The 26,764-nt window shown below is 40.3% G+C and overlaps 1 protein-coding gene across 1 annotated transcript in view; it reads left to right on the top strand.

Annotated features, from left to right (window-relative positions):
- The window catches only part of KIF26B (kinesin family member 26B), a 628,846-nt gene that overhangs the window by 222,306 nt on the left and 379,776 nt on the right, over positions 1-26,764 (top strand). The window contains exon 3 of the mRNA XM_069069145.1: positions 1,628-2,164. Coding sequence (XP_068925246.1) covers positions 1,628-2,164 — 537 coding nt within the window. The remainder of the gene's footprint in view (positions 1-1,627; positions 2,165-26,764) is intronic.

Here is a 26,764-nt window from a genome sequence, read left to right as displayed (position 1 = left end):
GTGTGTGTGTGTGTGTGTGTGTGTGTGTGTGTGTGTGTGTGTGTGTGCATGGCCATGGACCTGACCAAGGGGCAGGGCTTCTGCCACATGGGGGCATGGGCCCGTACAGGACTCTACATAAAAAGTGTGATATAACTTTGAGCTATTAATAGCTATTTGCAGAATAATCCCTCTAACATGGATCATTAATCATAAGGAGGAAGGATACAGATGACTTAATTGTGAATCTGTTCATTATGGTCACTGGGGGGAAAACACTTCCACCAAATACAAGTGTGTCCCTGTATAAGTGACCAAGTAACTCTTCTACTCAATAAACTACAGTGTCTTGCTCACTCCAGCTTTTAAAGGCTTTTAAAATCTCATCCCAACCTTGTCTTTCTGCCCTTCTTATATATGACTCTCCATCCCATCCATAATCTAGCCAAACTGTCTTTTCTCATTTTTCAGACTCTGGACTCCATCTGCTGTCTCTATGTCTTTGCATTGACTATCCCTCCTGCCTAGAAAGCACTCTTGTTTCGTTTCTCTTCTGCCTCATGGAATCCCTTATTCCTTCAAGATTACCTCAACCTCTGCCTTCTCCATGGAGCCTTTTCTGACTTCTGCCTTCTCTACCCTGCCTCCCCCTCTCCTCCATGACTGCTAGGACCCTCCCTCTCAAAACTACCCTATGCTGATTTTGAGGGTTTTTTCTGGTGTATACTAACATACCCGTGTTTCCCTGATAATAAGACCTATCCCGAAAATAAGCCCTCCCCTTACTGTGTAAGATTCCTCTAAAATAAGCCCTCCCCCGAAAATAAGCCCTATTGAGATTGTTACTGTAGTGAAGATGATCCCCTGCGCTACACGCTACATTACGGTACCCTCTATATGCACCGTCCCTGCCCCCCCCTGGTGAAACGCACGCCGCGCTCCGAGCTGCATCCAATCAGAGCTGCAGCAGTGAGTGCGTCATCCTGTTCTTCCCCAGTGATTTGCTTATTGAATAAATGTACATTTTTTTGTTCACATTTACCTGTTTATTAAAATTGCTGTCAATGTTCATTAAAATAAGCCCTCCCCTGAAAATAAGCCCTCTGGTGGTTTTCTGTCCAAAAAAAAATAATAAGACAGTGTCTTATTATCGGGGAAACACAGTATGTGCATATTACTTTTCTAATAGAATATAAGCAACTTAGAGGCAAGTGCATTTTTGTCTTCATATCACCTGTGCTTAGCTCAGTTCCTGGCACATAGAAGGTACTCAATAAAGGTTTACCGATTGAATGACTGTAGATTGTTAGCTAAACAAGATTTGACTATCATTCTTGGGTGTTAACAAGGAAGAAGATCTGGAACACTTACTTTTGGCTGGTCTAGGAAAGAGGGTTCTTAAATTGTATTCTGAAAATTATTAAAAACTTTTGCTGTGTGAGGTTTAAATCTGACTGATGTTAATAGCCATCAATGCTTCACCTACCTGTGGCAATTCTGTGGTTGTATCCCAAGTTTAGCTCATCAACTGGTCATTGAAGTTGAGCGGATCTGGTGGCTCCCTCCTCCTTCCCCACCTACTATCCTCTGGTACGATAGTAACCTTGAGTGAAATACCTCTCCTTCTCTCTGTTTGTTCAACATCTAGGACCCTGCATTCTCTTCTGCAATCCATGACAAACTCCAGGTTCCCAACACCATCCGGAAAGCTTGGAATGAACGGGACAACCGCTGTGACATCTGTGCCACCCATCTGAACCAGCTGAAGCAGGAGGCCATTCAGATGGTGCTCACCTTGGAGCAGGCAGCCAACAGTGAACACTATGATACATCGCCCAGCTCGCCTCCACCCCTTGCTAACATCCCTGCCTTAGTGGGACCCCGACATGTGGGTGGCCTCCAGCAGCCCCGAGACTGGGCCTTTGTGCCTGCTTCCTATGCCACTTCTAACTATACAGGCTTCATCACCAACAAACATGGCAGCAAGCCCAATAGCCTTGGGGTCGGCAGTGGGGCAGAGAAGAAGAATGGATCACCTACTCACCAGGCCAAGGTCAGCCTCCAGATGGCCACCAGCCCTAGCAATGGGAATATCCTCAACTCAGTGGCCATCCAGGCCCACCAGTATCTGGATGGCACCTGGTCCCTGTCCAGAACAAATGGAGTCACACTATACCCCTACCAGGTAAGTGACCACTGGGGAAGAGCAGGGTTGGCTTGAGGTGGAGTTGTGAGGAAAGCAACTGGTCTTTCCTTACCCTTTTTCCCTTTTAGCACCTGCTCTGAATCAGGTGTATAACAGAGGCAGTACAGTGGGTCAGAAGACAGAGGACCTGTGTTCAAAAGTACCTCTGGTACTTGCTATCTGTGACCATGAGCATGTTACTTTGGGTCTCTAAGCCCCAATTTCCTCTTCTGTAAAATGAGGGAGAGTAGACAAGACAGTTTCTAAGTTCCCTTTTAAATCTAAATCTGCGATTCATTCTTGTGAACTACCGGTTACCCAAGGCTCCCTCTTCACCCTCCAGGGCTTTATCTCCTTGGGGAAATGCCACATGTACCAAGCCTTCCACTCTTAACTAGGTCCACTACTGATTCTTATTTATTCAGGATTCTGCCAGTCACAGAATCCTGGGATTCCATGTTTTCAGAACTAAAAGATTCTCAACGGATCATCTAATCTAATCCCTGTGAAATGGAATCATAATTTTTTTGTCAGTTTACCCCCACCATGTGGTTGTTCAGCTTCGAACTGAATGGTCCCAATGATCAGGAGCTCATGATTTTTTGTCTTGCAAACAAATCTGATAAATTAATCTGTGCTAAGTTGTTAAGGGTGGATGATGGCTGCCAAGTGACTATGGCTAAGTTTACATAATCTAAGACAATGGATGACAACCTCTTCAAGTATGGGGACCCACTTTTGACATAAAATTTCTGAGATGCCCACATAAAAGGATTTGTACTATGTAGTCAATCTACTGATAGTGAAAATTCATAATGACAAAAAGCTACTGTGGATTTTGTTGTTGTTCAGTTGTGTCCAACAATTCATAACCCCATTTGGGTTTTTCTTGGCAAACACATTGTAGTGGTTTGTCATTTCTTCTCCAGTTCATTTTACAGATGAGGAAAGAGAGACAAACAGGTTTAAAGAACTTGCCCAGGGTCACATAGTAAGGTCTGAGGCCAGATTTGAACTCAAGAAAATGAATCTCCTTGACTCCAGTCCTGGCACTCTATCCACTATACCACCTAGCTGTCCCACTATGAATTTAGTAACCCTTTAAAATGAATTTGTATTTTATTAATCACAGAGAAATTTCCATATAATTAAAATAGTAACATGTATGCATAACACGTAGAATTTATTCAGTAGGTATAGATTTAAGTCCCCTGGGAATAACCTGGGTATCCTGCATCTTATAGATTAATCTAGGGTCTTTTGACTCCAAAACAGGAATGGAAAACATTTTTTTTCTAAGTGCTGGACGATATACTTTTTCTTACTTTAGTTTGTTGTATCTGAAAATTTTAGAGTTGGATTAGAGTTTGGCAGTGATTATCTTGTCCAGCTTCTATGAAGTGACATGTCCACAATCACACCTTAGTAGAGCTGAGACTAGAATCAAGTCCTCAGGATCTGCCTCCCTGATTCTCTTCATTTGCAAAATTTATCAAGTGAAGCTTGTAAATACCATCCAGGTCTAACACTTCATGATTCTAAAGGTATGTCTCACCTTTGCCTTAGTTGGGAAACAGGGCAATAAGCAAGTTGGGCCTTCTTTGTACTTATATTAAATATCAAGTGTCTTCTGTTTGCTTCTCTCTGCCCTCTCTTCCCAACACCTGGCTTCTTTCCATTTCCCTATTTTTAGTGCCATTGCCAAAGCTAAACTATAAACATTTGCAGTTTATTATTCTTTGACAAAATTGTACTAGGCACTAAACCACAGCATTGCAACTTGATACTTTAATAAAAAAGGAAATAAAGAATGGTCACTACTTGTTAGCAGTTTTAGGTAGGAAACGCAGACTTAAAACTATTACCTAAAATTATGTTTGAGAATTATTTGTTTAAAAAAAATAGCAACAGATCCTTATATAGCCCTTTATATTCTACAAAATACATTACATTTATTATCTCATTGGAGCCTCACAAACTGATGAAATAAATAGATATTAAAGATATCATCCCCATTTTACAGGTGAGAAAACTGAGGCACAAAGAAAGATGATTAGCTCATGGTAGTGTAAAGAATAAATGCCATTGGGGTGGGTAGGTGGCACAGTGAACAGAGCAGCGGCCCTGAAGTCAGGAGTACCTGAGTTCAAGTCCGGCCTCAGACACATAACACTTTCTAGCCATGTGACCTTGAGCAAGTCACTTAACCCCAACTGCCCTTCAAAAAGCGAAAAAAAAAAAAAAAGAATCAATGTCAGAGGCCAATTTCTAGCCCAGGCCTTCTTGCTTTTGAATTATTATTCATACCACCCTTTCCCCTTCCTCATTTTCCTAGCTCTTTTTTTATTCCCTTCCTCACCCATGGATAAGAAAGAAATGCTCATATAATGACATCTTTGTCTTCTCAGCTTGAGACCCTGTTCAATACAACTTACAAGGACCACCAGCTTGAGAAGGTTTGACTTGTGAATTGTCTTTCTAACAGGTCTTTATTGCCTCCTTTCAAGTCCAACACATACAAGGTCACACATTTCCCTGAGCCAAAGGGACCAGAGGAAATCTCTCTGGGATAAAGAGATTTGGTATTTGGCTATGAATCGGTATCCTCCTGTGTCATGATTTTGTCAGGCTGATGCCCAGGGACAAGGGCTATGGTACTGGCTAGACTTGATGTCTCCTGCTGTGGGCATCTCCCTGCAGTAAATATACTTTTAGTTCAACAGTCTAGACAACTTGCCAGAAATGATTGAATGCTCTGATAGCTGGCCTTATTTTCCTGCTCACACTTTGAAAAAAAAAAGGAGCAAACCCTTCCTCTGGAAAACTGCCACAGGCCACTGCATCTGTACAGAGGTGCCCTGAGGATTGCCCCTCCAAAGACAGGGAGTGTGTTCTCAAAATTCCCTGAAGGATCCTCTCCCCCCATTTCTGTAGTACAGTTTTCTGAAGGGAAGACGAGCCAGTGAAGTTTTGCCATGTTGGAACAATGTGGAAGAAAGATAAGGTAGTACTTTTGTGATAGTTAGGCTTGGTCTAGGTTTCCAAAGGACCTTGTGAACTTTCTCTGAGGTCTTTAAAAATAGGATAGATTCTCAATGGTCTGGGGTGGTTTATAATCCAGAGATTCTTAAGTTGGGGTCCATGAACTTGCTTTAAAAATATTTTTGACAACTATATTTCAATACTCTATGTATCTTACTTTATGTAGTTGAAAACGTTATGCTGAGAAGTAGTCTTTCGACTTCACCAGATTGCCAGATGCAGTTCATGACAACAAAAATGTTCAGAGCACCTGATTTATAGTAAAACTTTTCCTGAAGGCAGGGGAAAAGACTTGATGACCTCTCAAGGTCTAGAGCAGAAGTGGGGAACCTGTGGCCTGCAGGCCACATGTAGCCCTCTAGGTCCTCAAGTGTAGCCTTTTGACTGAATCCAAACTTCACAGAACAAATCTTGTACACTTGAGGACCTGGAGGGTCACATGTGGTCTCGAGGCTACAGGTTCTCCATGCCTGGTAAAGATTCTAAGTCATCTCCTTTAACTATATTTCTGAAACATATAGACAGGAGCAAAGTTGAATGAGAAGTCCTTTACTTGAACACTGGGAGTTTAGAAATAGCATCTGGAGAGGCCAATCTGAGGTCACTGGTGGTGAGTTGAAAGTGAAGTTGGTTCCACTTACAACCCAGAGGATTTAAAAATATCAAATAAAAGTGCCTTTAAATATCAATACTTGGGTACTTTGAAACGCCTTGAAGTGTATTCTCTTCACCAATGCAGATTAGAACATCCCTTTCCATACCCTCGATACCTGTGTAATTCTTTCTAATGCCTTTTTAAAAGAATCAGTCCTTTATAGAGGATCCACCCAGTACTAGAGGTCTTCCTCTGGTTCTTTCGTAATAGTCTAATATGAAAGATAATAATTCTTTCATAATAAAGTCCTAAGTACCATCTCAAATGTTTGATTTCTTGGTTAGACAGTAAGATGATGCAGTTGTATAGTCAAGGAAAGAAGCTGCCTCTTAATGGCTATGTTAGTACAGCTGGTGTCTCTCTCTTACACACACACACACACACACACACACATTCACACTCACATATATACATATGCATACACACTCTCACATTCACTCTCAACTCACTCTTGGTCTATCTGCTACCTATAGCCAGTTACTTAGGTTGAGAGAGATACACACATCTATATATAAAAAGATAAATCTCTGTACATATATATTGTATATGTATACTGTCTGTATATATACATATATGCATATATGTATGTACTCTATGAACAAAGCAGAATTGCAGTAACTCAAAGGAAATTTTGAGACATCTCCATTCCAGATGTTCATATGGACTATTTGTGCCCTACCTGTAGTAGAGCCTTCCAAACTCATATTGGTCTGATAAGTCACAGTTGGACACACTGCACCTTGACCAAACATAGTGATCTCATTTTGGTCCTCTTTGGGCATGAAGGACAACCATCAACATATATGCACACACATGTACACATGCATGTAAATGTATACACACACGTATGTAAGCTAAAGTAAAAATTTAGGAGCAAAACTAAAAATAAACTTGATATCTTTTTCATCAGGTAGTGGTGTAGAATCATCTGATTATAGAGATCTTTTTTGCACCCAAAATACCCTTGGACTTATTCTTTTTCAGCAGATCTTTCTCAGTCCCAAGTCTGCATTTCTTGTTGATGGTGAAGATGGATCAGATGTCACTATCCCTAAAAATATATGGACCATTGGCATCTTCCAGGTCCTTTCCAGGTTGTTGCCTTAGAGGCAGTGCATCAAGGGGCATGGGGGGGGGGGGGTCAGGGGGGGAGGAGGGCAGGGAGGGAGGGATCAACTATACATCTTTCTCTATATGTACAATTGGATTGTCTTACTGTCTACCAAGAAGTCAAATGTTTTTGAGACAACTATTTAATGACTCTTGCGCCTCCGTTATTAAAAGAACAAGAGGGATACCTCTAACATTGGGTAGATCCTCCAGGCATACACACATGCACACATACATGCACACGCACACAGCCTTGCTAAACTCATCTTTAGTAGAAAAGGGTACAGAGACTTTACTGGAAATAGACTGAGTTTTGACCTTGATAAGAATACCAACCGTCTTGATATCATGCTAATTATCACCTTCTTTCAATCAATGAGCATTTATTAGACATCTGCTCTCTGCCAGGCACTATGCTGCGTGGACACCGAGAATACAAAGACAAAAAAATGAAACAATCCTTATTCTCAAGAATCTTACCTTCTATTCGGAGGGACAAAATATTTACCTATAATGTACATATATAAAACAAAGAGCAGCTGGGGAATGGAAATCAGAAAGAAAGGAAAGTAGGCAAGGGATGGACAATGGCAAATTCCTTCTTAATGTATGGCAGCTGCTTTTCCTCAGTTTTCATTTAATAGTTACAGTAAATAAATGCTCTTGAAGTCTGTCCTCATAACACTTATGGTAATAGAATTATAGAAAGTGAGAATTGGAAGAGATCTTAGGGAACAAATAATACATTCATTTTATAGATAAGGAAACTGAGTGACCATCCTGGTAACCTGATAAAACTTATTGATTGATAAAAATGAAACTATTATTAATGATCCCTTAAGAAGATAGCTCCAACCTCAGGAAAGTGCTGAGGTTGCTCCTAATGATTGATTACTATGTTCAGGAAGAAATAGTGTTCCAAAATGTCCTCCTCTGAGGCCAAAAAAATAAGATTTCTGATTACAGATTAATCAGTTTAATTACCAGTTAACTGATTTGAAGCCCAACTTTTTATGAAAAACTTTATGAATTCCTCTAGCACATCTTACAACAGAGTTTTAGAGACTAAGGACATTGTTATCAGATTTAAGAGAGAAGCTTGAAAGGTGAGAAAGAGGTTTGGTTTTGTTTTTTTTCTGATAGGAAAAAAGTACATTGGAAGTAGCAGGAAAAATTCCAGAAAGAGCTTTCTAGTTTATAGCCTCCACAAAGAGGCTATAAACTCTTATGTCAAGTTTCTAACTTCCTTAATACCTGGACTGGCATCCAGTGCACAGTAGATGCTTAAATAAAATGCTTGCCATGTATTGCATTGTATAGGTTTAAATAAATTTATGGATGAATCATGAAAAGAAACTAAAGGGTGTGCAATGTACATCTAATTTTTGAGGAAAAAAAAGTATGAAGGGAAATTGATGTTCTTTACCAAAAGCCCCACAGAGTCTATATTAGAGATAGGGGTAGGGAACCTGTGGCCTCGAGGCCACAATGTGGACCCTCTAGGTCCTCAAGTGTGGCCCTTTGACTGAATCCAGACTTCACAGAACAAGGATTTGTTCTGTAAAACTTGGACTTAGTCAAAAGGCTGCACCCAAGGACCTAGAAGGCCACATGTGGCCTTAAGAGCATAGTTTTCCCTGCCCCCTGATATGTATATTTGATGTGATTTAGCATTGTATATGTTTCATACACATTTACCTTGTAGATCAAATGAGGTAATATTTGTAAAGTACTTAGCATAGTGCCCAGCATACGGTAGGGGCTTGATAAATGCTTATTATCTCTCTATCATGGATTTGCCAATCTGGTCTTTGTTGTATCACATAGAGCTAAGTTAGTCTAAACCTTTCCCCAATCGTGGATCCTGTTAACAACATGGCAATCCTATCTCTTCTTGAAGACCTCCAGTGACAGAAGAAATTAATGTTATTTTATGGAATCAGCAGGTATTTCGTGCCATTAATTTCTAGTTGAGTGGTAGTGGCTCTGAATCTAGCTCAGGTTGTGAAGTATGTGAACAAATCATTTTGCCCTACTTGCCTGACAACTGTGTACTGGTCTTGTTCAGTTTTTTTCAGTCATGTCCAACTCTCTGTGACTCCATTTGAGATTGTCTTGGCAGAGACAGTGGAGTGGTTTGCCATTTCTTTCTCCAGCTCATTTTATAGATGAGGAAACTGAGGCAAACAGGGTTAAGTGACTTGCCCAGGGTCACACAGCTAGTAAGTGTCTGATGCCAGATTTGAACTCAGAAAGATGCATCTTCCTGACTCCAGGCATATACTCTGTCCTCTGTGCCACCTAGCTGTCCCTGTATTGGTCATCTTCACCTAAATATCTCATTGGCATTTCAAACTCAGCAATTCCTGTGAAGAAGGAGCCAACTACCCCTCCAAATGCCAACCAACTGCCACCTACAGGGCAGGAAAACCAGTCTACACTGAGGTAGCAGGGTCCTCTAAGGGAGATAGAGGAGGCATATAGTAGGTAGTTCAAACCACCATCTTGTCTACCATTTCCTTTTAGATCCCGAAGGAGACAGCCTAGTACTCTGACCCAAAGATTCTTTGGGAATAGCAGCTCCACCCCCACCCCCAGACCTGCTTGCTTGTATCCCAACACTCACAGCCATGATGAAGGAAAGAAATAATTGTGAAGAAGGGGCCCACCTTCCTCATATAACTAGCGACAGCTGCTGGTCAAGTGCTGCCAACAGGTGGCTGGATTTTACTCCTGTTTCTTTTGACCCTAAACAGCATCTTAGGATGTCACACAATTGAACCAATTTCTAATTTAGGAAAAATTGATGGGTAGTGGTGGAAACAAACATTTTTTTCTTTCTTTACTCTTGCTTATAGATAACCAAAGAGATGCTAAATTAGTTAATGTCACTCCTTATGGTTTAGCTTTGGCAAATCTATGAACATAGGAAAAGAAATCGTTTACAGCTTCTATTGAGACAGAACAATTTTTAGAAGCCAATAATATTGTTATATAGATGTGGTATTTCATGTGAAATATCTGTCATGTGGGTATTTCACACCATTTCCCAATGTTTGAAACCTTTGTCTAAAAGTAGCCCCATCAGGATAGCTAGGTGGCACAATGCATTGAGTGCTGGGCCTGGAGCTTCTCAAATCCAGTCTCAGATACTAGTAGTGTGACCTTGCGCAAGTCATTTAACCCCATTTTCTCAGTTTCCTTGTCTGTAAAATGAGCTGAAGAAGGAAATGGCAAACCGCTCCAGTATCTTTGACAAGAAAACCCCAAATGGGATCACAAAGGGTGAGACATGAATGAAACCACTGAACAAACAACAAAAGCTCCCTTAGGCTTCAAAGAACAGATGAAAAATTTTTAGGAATAAAATATAATAGGACAGAATGTCCTGTAGATACCAAGAATACTATTTAGGAGAAGTGAGATGAAGTGTGAAGGTTCAGAAGCTGTTACTAGAACCTATCATATAAACCAAGGACTTGGGGTTTCTACCATGCCCACGACTGGTGAAATTTTCAGTGATCACTGAAAGTGGCTCTCATTGACCTTCATCATTAATGATATTACTACTAGTTAGTTTATATTTTATATAAGCTTTTTAAGGTTTGCAAAATTTTCTACATATATTATCTCATTTTATCCACTGAATTAGCAAATCTTGGGTTTTTTTGGGAGGGGTGCCTTTATGCAATAATGGCTATTCATTCAACATTTATTAAGCCCTTACTATATACCGAGCATTATTATCACATAGAAATTGCTATTTTGTTTTGTATAAGTCTCTTCTGTTGGTATCATCAACAAATTACGTCCATTATCTGTTTCCACATAAGTAAAGCCACAATGCTGTTAAATCTATAGGGAATATGAATAAATTTTATATGATTTTATAACATGCAGAGGCTTTAGAGATCTTCTTATTCACCTTCCTCATGTGACATTTGAAGACATTGGGACCTGGAGAACTAAAATGACTTTTCAAGGTTCTGTAACTATTTGGAATCAGCCTTCTGGTTTCTAGGCTCATAGAACTTTAAAGCTGGGAAAAGTCATAGCATTACAGAGATTTAGGGCTGGAAGGGCCCTGAGAGACCTCCTAGTCTCTGGAGTTCTTAACCTGGGGTCTGTGAACTTAAAAAAATATTTTTATTACTACATTTCAATATAATTGGTTCCCATTGTCATCTTACATAGTTTATCTTACACAACTAAAAACATGATTCTGATAAGTCCATCAGTTTCATCTGACTTGAGAATGTCTATAACACAAAAAAGAAAGAACCTTCACTGTAGTCCAACCTGCTCATTTTACAGATAAGGAAATCGTGGTCTGGAGAGATTAAACAATTTAAGATTATAGAATCATAGATTTAGCCTGGAAGAAGACTTAAAGGCCATCTAGTCTGACCCCTTATTTTATAGATCAGCAGCCCAGGGCCTAGGGAAGCTGAGTGGCTTGCCCAAAGGTTCCACAAATAATCAGCCCCAGGGATGGGGATTTGAGTGTAGATACTCTGACTCCTCTGGGCACTGATAGGTGAACCTTCACCTGACCTTGCCCAGAACCCAGGCCACCATGCCCTCCCTGGCTATTTCTAAACCATGTTGCCTAGACCCTGGTCATCTTCCTTCTACCAGAAACTAGACTCTGCTCTTGGGACCTTTAGATCCCAAGATAGGTGGTCCTTTGCTTTGTTTGGATTGGAATCCAACCATCCTTGGAATTCCTAGCTATTTTTAAACCATGAGCAACACTCTTCTCTCCCTACACCCTATTCCCAACTCTATATGTTGTTTTTCCCTATTAGAATGTAAGCCTCTTGAAGGAATGAATTGTTTTGCTAGTATTTGTATCCCTGGTGTTTGCCATAGTGCTTGGCACACAAGTGCTTTATTAATGCCTTTTAATTAGTGGATTAATTTATTCCATAGTCAGAATTCTTTGCCCCTACTTCATAAGGAGAAACTTTTTAACAATTCAAGCCAGGATTTGGGGGCCCATATAAATTTATCTTTTTCCTTAGTAAAGAGCCTAGTTGCCACCTTTTCTATGAAGCTTTCCTTCTCCCCATTTCTTTCCCAGATGAAAATGTTCCCTCTCCTTTCAGTTATGAGATTCTTCAAAATGGGGGCCCTAGAGGGAAAATGATTTGTCAAAAAATGCACAATACATTTGGGAGCAGAGTTGAAACAAGTACCTGGGTCTTTTGATTCCCACTTCTTTTCACTATAACATATTGCTTCTAGGCTTAGAGAGACTGAGAAAGAAGGTTTCCATCTTCTAGAGAGGTTCTTTTTGACTTTATAGGAAGAGGTTTTAGCATAGAACAGGGGTGGAGAACATGTGGCCTTGAGGCTGCAGGTCCTGGTCTAGAAGGCCTTTTAATGGTTTGAGTCTAGATCAAAGCCTGGATGAGCTATCGTGAGTTCAAGCCACTAGGTGGGCCTTCTGTACATTCTGGGCTTGTGGCTATTTCCAGTAGACTTCAATTTAGGGAACACTAGTCAAGGTAGAATATTGTTTCTTCCCCCATCTGGAGAAGAGTGGACTAGCCTGGGCTCTCTTTAGCCTTGCCCCAGAAGTGCTGTTGGCTCAGCCCAGTGCTAAATGTTCACCAGAAAAGGAGCCCACCAGGGATATATTCATTTGCCCAATGGGGGAATCTGATTTGGTCCATTGAACACCTGGGTTTGAGAGGCTACCACCTAGAGAGCTAAAGAGTAAAACATGGTGACTTTCTAATTGGGAGACCACTGTAATAGTATGTTAGGTATCTTAGTTTTCACGACAGGCAGTGTGGCATAATGTATAAAGACCTGGCATCCAAGACAGGATGGCCTAGTTCAAGTCCAGCTTCTGACACACACTGGCTGTGTGACCCTGGGCAAGTCACCCAGCCTCTTAATGCTCTTAAGACTATAATTTGCAGAGAAAGTGCCATCCTGCATCATTAGAGGGAGTGTCCTCATCTGGGAATTCCCTATAACAATGAAAATGCAGGTCCAATTCCCATCTTTTAACCTTAGATGATGTTTAGATTGACTCTGTAATTTTATTCAGTCATATAGTAAACATTTATTAAGCATCTACTGTGTGCCAGGTCCTTTTCTGGTATTCCCCTGTTTGGAGGTGATAATGGCCAAGGGAGCAATCTAGCCTGTTCTTAGGCAAGTGGCTTGGCTTGGAATCAGGGATTTGGAATCAAAGCACCTGGATTTGAATCCTGGCTCTGTACCTTACTACCTATATGATCTTGGGTGAGTCACAAGCTCTCTATGCCTCAGTTTCCCATCTATAAAATGAGGACTTTGGACTAGATGACTTTCAAAGTTCCTTCTGGCTATAAAGGTATCATCCTATGACCACTTTCAATCACTTTAGGAAAGATCAAGTGAGTTATTGGATGGAAGCTATGGAAGTTATCCTGGGAATTAACTTCTTGCTTGAAAATCTTGCCGTGCAAAAACTTGTGCAGGTGTGCTTTTGTTTGTGGTCTTCAGTGGACACACAGAGAAAGCAGTTGCTTTGCCTGACAGGTGTGGGGCCCCTCCTGGACTCCCATTAGGGATTTCCAAATACATAAGAGTTTAAACTCCTTAGCAACGAGACTTACAATAACAATATTTGCCTGAAAGTTAATTGGGTCCAGATCTTTCGTCCACAGAGAGTATACTGAGTCTGTAAAAGTGTCTGACATGCTGATTTTATAATGACTCCCTGGCTTTTCCCAGATAATAAAAGTTCCACATGATTCAACCCCCTCCCCCCCCCCCCGCCTCTCTCTCTCGATTTTTGTCATTTTAATCCATGCAACAAATAGCAAATACAGAGGGGCCTCAAAATTTCAGTGCAGTAGAAACTTTTGATTGCTTAAAATTGCTTTAAGACTTTTGAGGAGAGACATATACCATATATGTATATATGCTTCCTATATGTTGCATCTTTCACTGTTTTTGTTGCTGATTACAAAAAGCTTTTAGATCATCTGCATGCTGCATAGGGTAGGGATTCAATGACAATAGCTCTTACTTTGGGACACCCCCATCAATTCATGACTGGGTAGGGTACAAACTGCTTTTTATCAGTCATCACACCACAGTATATGATACAAAGTGTTGTATAATGTGGATCATATGAAGGTACAGAATGACAGTCTGGGTAACATAATCTCTAGTGCTTCTAGTGAAAGGGATTGGGCATGACCAGAAAGGGTGGTGGGCAACTAGAGTCAATCAGAAGAGGAAGATCAGTTAGGCCAGGGGTGAGGAACCTGAGGCCTTGAGGTCACATGTGGTCTTCTAGGTCCTTGGGTGCAGCCTTTTGATCAAGTCCAAGTTTTATAGAACAAATCTTTTTATTAAGGGGATTTATTCTGTGAAGTTTGGATTCAGTCAAAGGACTGCACTGAGAGCCTAGAGAGCCATATGCAGCCTCAAGGCTGCAGGTTCCCCACTCTTGATTAGGCTGTGACAGTCCCCATAATAATAAGGGTGGTAGGTCTTCTACCGGGAGTACTTACTCCAGCTTCCATCACTTGAATCCATCTCCAAGAATCTTAATGGGGATATTTTCCAAGGCTTGGTCTGTCTTTGGGGCCTTCTTCTCTCTGTGCTTTTCCTCGTCAGTCTTATTCACTTCTTTTTTTTGTTTTTACTTTTTGGAGGGGGAAAGGTAGGGCAATTGGGGTTAAGTGACTTGCCCAAGGTCACATAGCTAGTTTTGTGTTAAGTATCTGAGGTTGGATTTGAACTCAGGTCCTCCTGACTCCAGGGCTAGTGCTCTATTTACTGTGCCACCTAGTCTCCCCAACTTCTATGGTTCTTTTGAGTTTCAGACCTGCATCTCTGGCTGCCTATTGGCACCTCCATTTGCCAGGATATCCCATCTCCACTTCCAACCTCAACATACCCCCTACCCAAGCTCATTATCCTTCTCAGTATTACTCTGTCTCCTGACTTCACTCTGACCTCCTTGTCCGTGACTCATGGTTATTTTCCTTTTGGTTATGTTTTGGTTATATTCCTTTTCTTTTACCTCTTCTATTCAGTTACCAGGTCCTGTCACATCTACATCTGACCCTTTCTTTCTCTTCCTATTGCCATAAGCCTATTTAGGCCCTCATTACCTGTGTTAATGAAATAGTTTCCTTGCTGGTCCTCCCACATCCTCTTCCTCAGGCCAGTTCATCTTGCATGCCACAGACAGAACGATCTTTCTTAGACACTGATCTCACCATGTCACTTTTCTGCTAAAAAATCTTCAGTGGCTTCTAGATAACTATAAAATAAAGGTCAAATTCCTTTGCCTGGAATTTAAGGCTCTTTACAACCCACATTCATTTTATCTTTCCTCTTTCCTTTTCCATCCTGTCTCATCTCAGCTAACTTCACTTATTTTCTTGCCAAACTCTCCCCTCAAAAACACAGTAACTTCACTCATGCCTGAAATATCCTCCATTCTCATTTTAACTATTGAATGTATCTGCAAAAGCCCAACTCAAAAACCATTCTATCCAGCAATCCTTCCCTGATCCTTCCTCTTGTTCTCCCCTACCTCCCACCCCCTTTCCTCAATTGTTAAGGAGGCAGCCAGATGGTACAGTGGATAGAACACTAAGCCTGGAGTCAGGAAGACATGAGTTCAGATCTGACCTCAGATGCTAACGTGCTGGGCAAGTTACTTAACCTCTGTTTATCTTAGTTTCCTCATATGTAAAAATCATATAGTACCTACCTCCCAGGGTTGTTGTGAGGATCAAATGGGATAATATATGTAAAATGCTTAGCACAGTGCCTGGCACAAAGTAGTTGCTATGTAAATGTTAGCTATTATTATTATTATTAAAGAACCTTCCCCTTCTGACTTCACAGGACACCTTGCTTTGTAACTCCTTATGTAGTATTACAATTTTAGCCCTCTCTTTGTTTGTGTCCATCTGACTGAAAGCTTCTTGAGGGCAGGGATGGTGTTTCTTTTTCTACTTTCTCTTTCCCTTTTCCACCCAGCCCAGTGCTCTACACATAGTATGTATTTATTAAGTATTTGTTGATTACAGAGTATTATTCTTCCTTTTAGTCACCAGTCATCTCAGAACAATTCCCCCTGAGGTTTGGTCAACTTGCAGTGAGGGTCAGAAAAATTAGGACACTTTTAAGCCTTTTTTGTAAGAGTCTTTTGCTTTTCTTTTTTCTTAGAGTATGCGGACAATAGCATTCATTGCTAGCTGGTAACCATACAGGAATGTGCACTTAACGAGAGTTTTCATGTTTAAGTTGCTGGGTTGGGGCTGAAGTTTGAATCCCTTTGTGCCGTAGTAACAACTACCCTATGCCCACTTGTCTCTGGTATTCCCAGTTTCGTACCGGGCAGAAGGGTTTAGGGCCAAGATAGGCAATTACTCTAGTGTATGTAAGCAATGCTGCCATCTAGTGAGATTGGAATACTGTAACACGCTGGAGAGGAAGACCATTTTAATAGGCCAAGCACTAAAAAATACCCTTCTCAGATAAAATTTGTATTCCATAGGAACAGGAAAAAAAACCACCAGCCTTTCATTTGTTAATAGAGTAGCTTGAATTTATATGAAATTAAAAATTAGGTTTTCTTCTTTAGGAGTATGCTTCCTTCCCTATCACCCCCTTCGATCCTAGAATCACAAAATCTCTGAGTTAGAAAGAAACTTAGAGGTCCCTTTCTTGTCTAATCTTGACCCGAACAGGAATCCTCTTTATAGTATTGTGGACAAGTACTCTTTCAATCTCCCCTTGAAAGCCATTGATAGAATATCCATTACTTCCCAAGGCTACCTATTCCATTTTGAGGGAACACTAATTGTTACGGGGTTTCCCCTTACATTTACATGAGATCTACCTCTCTGCAGCTTTTACCCCATGAATTCTCATTCTGAAATCTGGGACCATCAGAACAACTGTAATTCTTCATCTACATAATAGCTCTTCAAATCCTTGAAGATGGCAATCATGAATCCCCCCCCCCCATCCTACCCCCCCAAGTTGTTTTCTTTTCAAACCAATCATTCTCTTTCTCTCAGTTGATTTTTGTATGACATGGTCTCAGGGCCATGCACCATCTTGGTGTCCCTTCTCTGGAAACACTCTGGCTTGTCAATGTCCTTCTTAAAACATGACACTCATAATTGAAAACAGTGATCTCGCATCTTCTTTGTTCTGGATGCCATTCTTTTCTTAAAGCTGTAGCCTAAGATCATATTAGCTTTTTTTTTTTTTTGGCTGTCCTATCACACTTTTGAGTTATATAGAGCCCACAGTTCATTAAAATCTCCAGATCTTTTTTTTTTCATAGAAACTGTTATCTAGTCATGCTTCCCTCAATCTGTACTTGTGAAGTTGCTATTTTTTGAACTCAAGTGTAACACTTGACATTCATCCCTATTAAATTTCATTTTCTTAGATGTAGCCAATTGCTCTAGTCTGTTGAAATCCTTTTTTTTTGGATATTGATTTTTTTTTCATCCCAAACATTTTCCAAGTCTTTTTTCCCCTGCAAATTGCATAGTTTTTTTTTTAAATCACAGTTAAGAATTGATTTTAACTGGAGATATAGCTTAAATTCTAGACTCTCAAGCAAATCTTTGAGAAGGTAATCTCTTACTTTTTGCCCCTCACTAGAGACAAAATACCCAGTTTTCCAATGGTGTTCTGTCAATTCAGGGCAAGCCTGGATAATTCTTGATATTTGGAAAAATATTTCATTGACATAGGGATTCCCCTAAGCTGTGTTGATTACAGCCCTCTTCTACATTTCATAAGTTATCACTGAAAAATTCATCACCCAGTGCCCTTTCCAGATGAACCTCTCTGTAAGGCCCAACTAAGCCAGGACTTAGGTAGTGGGCACCTGATCTATCACTGGACCCATATTTGAGTCCTTTCCAGCTTGGTAAGTTCCATCAGAATTTCCTGACTTAGCCTTTGAGAACCTCTCTGACATGAAGGTACATTAAAGTAGGACATAAGTTTCAGTGAGCCAAGGCTGAGCCACAGTTGGATGGTTAGAGGCTGTTTGTGAATATTGTTTTCCTGCTTATTCTAGCCACACTTAACATGTTTATAGAAGCCTTTCCATGTTTTTCCATCTTCTCCAGTGATTTTTTTTTAGACCTCTTCCTTCTCTATCTGTGCTACATTTGACACTGTCAATCACCCACTTCTCCTGAACGCTGTCTCCTCTCTGTGTGCTTTCATGACATTACTCTTTCCTGGTTATCTCCCTGCTCAAATGTCTTCTCCTTCTCAGTCTCTTTTCCTCATTCATTATCCAAATCACATCCTCCACTGTGGGGACTCCTCAAGGCTCAGTTAAAGGCTGTCAACTCTTGTTATCTTCTCCCAGTGACTTTATCAGCTCCAGTGGGATTATCACCCACCCTCTTTTCTCTGTTGATGACTATCAGATCTATATATTCAGCCCCTCTCTCACCTCTGAACTTCAGTCTTAAATCACCAGTTGCCTATTGGATGTTTCAAACTGGATGTCCCAAAGGTCCTTCAAATTCAATATATCTTAAAATAGAGCTCATTCTATTTCCCCCATAACCAATACTCTCCTAAATTTCCCTATACCTATCTAAGGAGTCACCATTCTTCCAGTCTCCTAAGGTTCATAACCTTAGATTATTCTTGTCTCCTTACTTTTCCTCACCCCATATATCTATTCATTTGCCAAACATTACTGTTTCCACCCCAGTAAGTCAATAAACATTTTTAAAGCATCTCTTTATACTAGGCACTCCTAAACATTGGGGGAACCAATATGAAAAAGAAAGACATTCCCTGTTCCAAAGAGCTTCCAGTCTAGTGGGGTACCTTAGTTTAGGCCGTCGTCACGTCTCCTAGATTATTGCAGTGGTCTCCTAGTTGGTCTCACTACTTCTAGTGTGTTCCCTCATCTCTCCTCAATTCGATTCGTCCTCCATATTGCTGCCAAAGTGGTTTCTTTAAGTATCGATCCTTATATGACTCTTATACCCAATGTGACTTTTCTACCTAGTCAAATCCAGTGATTTGACTTTCTGCCCTTAGCATCAAATCTAAACTCCTCTATTTAGCTTTTAAAGTTCTTTTCCACCTTGTCTTGACCTATCTTTTCAGTCTCCTTGCACATTATGTCCGAACTCTCCATTCTAGTTGAATCCACCTCATTGTTTCTGACTCAGGACATAACATCTCCCGAATCTATGCCCTTGCACAGCCTGCCCTCTCACCAGGAATTCATCCCTTTCTCACCTCCCTCTTGGAATCTTGTTCTTCTTTCAAGACTCAGTTCCAGCACCACATCCCACAGGAGCCTTTCCTGGTTACTTGAACTACTGGCATCCTCCCTCTCTAATTATCCTATATTTAACTCCTTTACATTTATTTGCATCTATCCTTTCTATATTTATTCTCTGTACACATGTGGATGTTGGATATGTGTGTAGAAATATGCATGTGCGTATATACATTCATGTATACATATACAGATATGTGTATGCATGCACGTATAGCTATGTATATATGTATACATGCCTATGTATGGCAGATACATACATACATATATGCACATGTATTTGAGAATGTAAATTTTGTAGGCTCTTCGAGAGTGGAGATTGTTTCATTAATTGTATTTGTATCTCCAGTGTCCAGCACAGATTCTGGCATATTGCAGGTGCTTAATAAATGCTTGTTGATTGATTGACTGTCTTTTCATATTTATCATTTTTTCTTTTGCATTGTGATAATATCCTATAGAAGAGGTTGGCAAATCATAACTGAACCTTTTTTATTTTAATGTAAAAGTCACTCTTAGCTTGCAAAGCTGTACAAAAAGCAGGTGGTGTGCCAGATTTGGCCATAGTTTGCCAGTTCCTGTCCTGTAGTGTTAATATACTGTAATCTGATTAGCCATTCCCTGAATGATGGGCACCTACTTTCTTTCTAGTTTTTTGCAAATACAGGTCATTTAGAGGGTATTGTTTCTTCAAATAAAGACCAAGAGTCTTTGTTTGGGGGGGCGAGGAAGGAAAAGGTTGAGTCACATAGGGAATTCTGTGGGTCAGCCCTGTGGTATAGTGCTGGGCTTGACGCTAGGAAGACCTGAGTTCAAATTTTACCTCAGACACATGTTAGCTGTGTGTTCCTGGGCAATTTGCTTAACCTCTCAGCCTCAGTTTCCTCATCTGCATAATGGAGATGAAAATAGCACCTACTTTGCAGGGTGATTGTATGAATCAAATGACATAATATTTGGAAAAAGTACTTAGATATAGTGCCTGCCCTATAGCAGACACTATATAAATGCCTATTCCCTCCTCCCTCCCCTCTTGTTTGGCTATTAGGCATACATTTTCAGGCACTTAGCTTATTTTTAGCTTGTTCTATTTTGTAGTCATTCTGGAGTACCAATATAGACATTTATCTCAATAGAAACAAAGTTCCAAACAGAGGAATGCCATTGAAGTAGAAAAATAGTGGTGAATCTTTCATTCTTAAAACAGGGATCTGTGAAGCAGGTCATAGAAGATACTTGGATTTAGTTGAAAGAAGAGTTCTTTACAGCTCTTTGCTTTGTTCATGATCAAAAAGGTCCCTCACTAGACAACCACACAGGGCAACTGATCTCATGGTGTGGGAAGAGTTTTTGTTGAAGACATTGAGTTGGGTTTTTTTTTCTGCTTTTAAGAAGGAATTGAAAGCAATTAGAGCCCACTTCATGATATTGTACATTAGACAACAGTCAGCCTGGCATAGTGGGAGGAGTCCTGGTTCTGGATCCAGGGGGAAGGGCTCAAATACTAGTCCTGGCACTACCTCTGTAACCTTTGGAAAATTACTTAACCTCCCTGGCTTCCCTGGATGATGTGGGAGGTTGGACCAGGTGGTTTCTGAAGTCACTTCTACAGCTATGATCCTATGATCCGAGGTGCTTAGGAGGGATTAACCACCTTGTTTAGTTAAATTTGATCACAGACTCCCACCGAAGTTCTAATCTTAGGTTTTCTTGGAGCTGGTGCTTCAGAAGCAACTAGCCTATTAGAATTTAGGAGCGTCAGAGCAGAGAAATAATCAGCTTTGTAGTGATCAGCAATAATAATAATATTTATAATAAATAAATTTATGTAGCATTACTACGTGCCAAGCACTGTGTTAAATGCTTTATAGATACTGTCTAATTTGATGCTCACAACAACCCTGAGAAGTAGGTGCTATTATTATCCCCACTTGACAAATGAGGAAACTGAGGCAGACACAGGCTAAGTGACTTCCCCAGGGTCACACAATTGCTAGATGTCTAAGGCTAGATTTGGACTCAGGCTTTCTAAACTCCAGTCCAGTCACTCTATTCACTGTGCTATTTAGCTACCCCAAGGCCCCTTGTAAACTATGAAAACAAGGAAGGAGGCAAGAACAAAAGACATAGTAGGGTCTCCCAGTACAAGCGGTAGGTTATTGATTCTGTCATTGCTTTAGAGCATCTGCTAATTTGTAAACAGAAACCCAAATCTGACGCTCACTGGGGAGGCTTACTATTTGGTATGTGTACATATTCCTGGGGCAGCTAGGTGGTGCAGTAGATACAGAGCCAGGCCCGAAGTCAGAAGATTCATCTTCCTGATTTCAAATCTAGCCTTAAGACACTTACCAGCTGTGTGACCTTGGGCAAGTCACTTAATCTGTTTGCCTCAGTTTTATCATCTGTCAAATGAGCTGAAGAAGGAAATGGCAAACCATTCCAATATCTCTGCCAAGAAAACCCCAGATGGGGTCATGAAGAGTTGGGCATGAATTAATAACAGCAAAACATTCCTGAGTAGCATTTTGGACATTCAGAGAACATTTTGGGGGGTAATGACATTAAATTTAGAGTTAATGTGGAGTCTGTAAAGTGATACCATTGGGTAAAAATGGTGAGGCCCATTCCAAATGGATAGTTAGTAGACATTTATTAAGTGCCTACTATGTGTCAGATACTATGCTGGGGATACAGAAAGAGGCAAACGTCAGCTCATAGGTTGAGAGTTGGCAGGGACCTTACAGGCACCTCCTACCATGTCCATATTCCATAGATAAGAAAATGTAAGCTCAGAGAAGTGCAATGACCTATTAAGAATCAGAGATGAGATTTGAAACAAAGACCTCTGGTTACCAATGCAGCATTCTTCCCAGGGTACCATATTTATTCCCTCTGTGACCAGGAACATTTTCCTCATCTATAACACTGGAATATTATAACTCCTACCACCTGTTCCCTTGGAAAGCCTGGTAAGTGTAAACTTCCCTGATCTTTGAAAATTAGATTCTCCTCTCTTGCTTCCTTTCTTGTCATTACTCACATCTCTATCCAGTACGAGTTCCTCTTCCAAAGTACCCTTCTCTCCTTGGAACTGTTCTCTTTTAGTGCTGTTAGAGAAATCTCATCTGCCCCGTTTAAGGTTCAGAGCCAGCACCTTCACAGAAAGCTCTGTCCCATAATTCTGTACTGTAGTTACATTGCTGTTTTTTAATGTTGGTCAACAAATCTTTCAAGATGTTCACCGTAGCAGCAACTTATTCTTTAATAGTATTGAGGCCTGGATTTTATCCTACTTCCAACATGGAAATACTCACCCTCGCAGTATAGTTGGTATTATAGAAACATGTTTTCTTGATTTTTTAAAATTTGTCTTTGTTTTTGTTACACGCTCAACTTCTGATAAATTCAAATCTAGATAATCTACTTAGTAAATCTTTCTAGTCCTCTTCCCTTGGCTGCCAGCCTCAAACACATTTGCATCACTATGAATAGGTAGGCCAGGAAATTAAAGGAGTTGAAATAGGAACCCACTCATTGTGTCCTTAGCAGCTCTAGGAAAAAGGTTTGGTGAGGAAGGAGGAGAGTTTTGAAAATTCACTTATCGAAATTGGCAAATATCCCCTGTCTTCATTTTCATGCCCATATAACTACTAACACAGCTACTTGCTTAGCAGAAGATGAAAGAAGGAAAAGTTTGGGGTAAGTACCGCACAATAATTACAGTAAATACTCGTGAAATGTCTGCTGAAGTCCCCATAGCATAAAGCTTTATGTCCACAGGAAGGTAACGGGATAATAAGGGTCCTCAAGATGATGCCATATGAGGATCCTTTCAAGGATCTGGAAATATCTAGCCAGGAAAAGAAAAAAACCCCGAGGGGATATGAAGGCTGCCTTCAAATAGATTAAGCTTCTTTTGCTTTGTTTAGAAGGGCAGAACCAGGAGTAATGGATAAAAGGAGCAAATATAAGCTTGATGTAAGAAAAGCTTCCCAAAGGCAGGGGCTCTGTAGAAGTTGAATGGGCAGCATTGGGGTGGGTGGGTGGGGGCATACTCACTGGGGATCTTAAAGCAAAGACAAGCTGACCTCTGGTTGGGCATATTGTAAGGGAAAGGTCCATTTGGTATATATTGGACTACATGGTCCTTGAGGTACTTTTCTATTCTGAGATTCTGTGTTAATAATTGTTGTCCATATCTATGGCATGTTCTGTTTGCCATAAATATTATGTTTGGAACATTCATTAACTGCATAAAACTATGTCTTCAGTGTTTCCAGACTATGGTCTGAAAATTCCAATTCAGTGCATTAGTTTGGCAATAAGAATTAGGGAATTGGTATGGAGGGAGTGGGGCACAAAGTCACTTGAAACAAGACATGGATGTCATTTGTCTTACTAATCTTGTCTTATGAATGACTGCTCCTGGAACTCACATTGTACGTATGTTGTTCCATTCAATTCGATGAACATTTACCAACTGTCTATCACGTGCAGACACTGAGGATGAGACACAACATGGTCCCTGTTAGCCAGAAGCTTACAGTCTAATATTGTTGCAAGTAACATACGAAGGCCAGCTGCTATTTTGTAGTGCTTTCAGAAAAATGAAATTTTTTTTCAAAGGTAAGGAAATGTTTATCTTTGGACATCAAAATAAATGAATCACTAAATGCTTTTTCCTTCCTTCCTTCCTTCATTCACTTATTCATTCAAAGAGTAGATGGGAAGTAGTACACTCATTGCCCTACCACAAGGGTGTCACAAAGAAGAAATGTGCAGAGCCCTATCAGAAACAGAGAATTTGGTCCACAAGTTGCAAGGTTTCAAAACAAAAGGGAATAGATCTTAGAGATGGTTCTAGACCTCAAATTCCATTTTTGATGCTTCTCACCTGTATTTTCCTATCTGGACTTCAGATTTCTCATCTGTAACTCAAGGGGACTGGACTCAATGGCCTTTGAAGTTCCTTGTAGCTCTAGAATTACAAGCTCAGAACTGAGTAAATTCTGATGCTTCATAGTTATCAGCTACCCTATAGAAAATTTTCCCATCATGTGTTTTAACACAATAGTTGTCAATCTTCTCGCTTATCTAATCAGACAACAAGCATGGGCATAGGGACTCTAGGTAAAGAGGTATTTCTTTAGGGTATGGTAGTTGTGTTGACTGTCTTAACTTAGCTGAATCTTCCATTTTCAGTGAAAGCATAGTTCCTCCCTCCTATGTAGACTTAATCTTAAAATATCTGGAATACATTTATAATACCTCAACATGCCGTTTTATAGGAAGATAAGATGAAGCCTAGTGATTTTCTCCTACATTACACTCTTACACTGTTACTCCTACTTTTTGGTCTACTGCTATTATCCTTCCCCCCATCCCCCAATTCCAAGCATGTGTTAACAGTTTTTTTTCCCAAGGTCTCCAAGGTAGTGTTTGTGTTCATTTATAATGAGAGTTGTTTTACATTCCTGAAAACACGAACATGGTTTCAAACTTGGAACTTCACAATTAATTTACACAAGTCAGCCTTCCCTTCCTCTTTCCCCTTCCCTCTACCTCTTTCCCAGAATCTTTTGCATAGATTATTATGGAATATCAGCACTTGCATACATTCAACAAAATACCCAAATTCATCAGGTCAGTTCATGGGACAAGAGTTTTTTTTTCAGATAAGCATCCACACACTGTTGCAGGTAAAGGGCAGCCAGATGGTTGCAGTGGATAAAGCCCCAGGTCAGGAGTCAGAAAGACCTGAATTCAAATTTGACCTTAGACACTGACTAGCTGTCTGACCCTGGGCAACTCACTTAATCCTGTTTGCCACAATTTCTTCTTCTGTAAAATGATCTGGAGGAGAAAATGGCAAATCATTCTAGTATCTTTGCCAAGAAAACCCTAAATGGGGTTACAAAGAGACAGACATGACTGAAAACACCTGAACAACAGCATTGCATGTAAAATATATTGCTAGGATTAGACAACTTAAAATAAAGTTATGGCAGAAAGTAGTTCTTCTGAAGTGTAAGTTGAGATGTTACCCTCCTGCTGAAAAGCCTTTGTTGACTTCCCATTACTAATGGACTGAAGTCATAGGATCATTGGAGTGTCCTGGAGCCAGCTTGTAAACTACTCAGGAGAGCCAATTGTTAAATCTTCAGAATGAGCACTTATGTCTTGGAAATGAACAAATGCTACAAATAAGGGTTTAATTCATTGTTTTGTTGATTGTCTAAATTTAAAGCGACATAGAAAATATTAATAATGCATATTAAATTTAAAAGTGTGTCCTGGGAACAATTTCTTTTCCAGTAAGCTGGTTGTTAAGTGTTTTCCAGCAGAACTCTTAAAGGGACTTTAGCAATCATTGAGTCCAATCTCTCATTGTCTTCTCTAACCCTGAGAATCTCTAATTCTGTTTGCATGTTTCAGTCTATCCATGGAAAATCATCTTGAAAGCAATGATTAGATTTTTGTTACAATTATAGAATTTTCCAGTAATTTGCTATAGGTGAGGCTCTAGAAAGCTCCATCAAGATTCTCTGATCTGGACAGACTTTGAGTATGGTCTAAGCTGCAGAATACATTCTCATATGCTGCTCTCAGACTGACTTTGCCAGATACAGAAGTCATTGTCAGAAGGCCAGCCACTAGGTGATGATTTCTTTTTTTGTCTGTGGCAGCCTGTGATCTGCGCTCATCAAGTCTCTTCTGCTGATCTTCCAAAGCTTTGCACATATTTACTTTACCATTTCCCGATCCGTGTGTTCACTTCTAGGGGTAGTCAGGCTCTTAACTATTGTAGATAGTGACCATTCTCTGCCATAGACCATCACGGCCCTTGTGGGTTGTTCATTTGTACCATAAGGGTAGATTTCTTGAGAACCTAAGATCACTTTCACACCATGATGATGCCTTGAAGGGGGACTTTAGTAGGATTTCTTGCACATAAGACTGTAGTAGAATACCTTACACAATACTTAATAATTGCTCAAAGTTTGTTCAGTTGGATTGGTGGCACAAGCGAAGTTGAAAATGGTGCAGCGGATTGAGCATGGGACCTAGAATCAAGAAGACCTGAATTCGAATCTTTTCTTAGGCATTTTTCTCACTGTGTGACCTAGGGCAGGTCACTTAATCATTCTATACCTTTTACAAATGGGGATAATAATACATTTACTTTACAGATTGAATTTGAGGATCAAATGAGAAAATATCGGTAAAGAGTTTTGTAAACCTTAAAGCACTACAGAAAAAGCTGTTGTCATCATCATCATCATTATTCTTTTGCTTTTTGGAGGGGGAAGGCAGGGCAGTTGGGGTTAAGTGACTTACCCAAGGTCACATGGCTAGTAAGTGTTAAGTGTCTGAGGCTGAATTTGAACTCAGGTCCTCCTGACTACAAGGCCAGTGCTCTCTTTACTGCATCACCTAGCTGCCCCCATCATCATTATTATTGTCCAATGAGTTTTCTTCC

The sequence above is a fragment of the Petaurus breviceps genome, unplaced genomic scaffold (genome assembly GCF_028583685.1).
Source record: "Petaurus breviceps papuanus isolate PSGF00001 unplaced genomic scaffold, PetGlider_PUasm1.0 90778, whole genome shotgun sequence".
Taxonomy (NCBI): Eukaryota; Metazoa; Chordata; class Mammalia; order Diprotodontia; family Petauridae; genus Petaurus; species Petaurus breviceps.
Note: the sequence above shows the minus strand (reverse complement) of the source record. Positions and strands in the feature narration are given on the sequence as shown.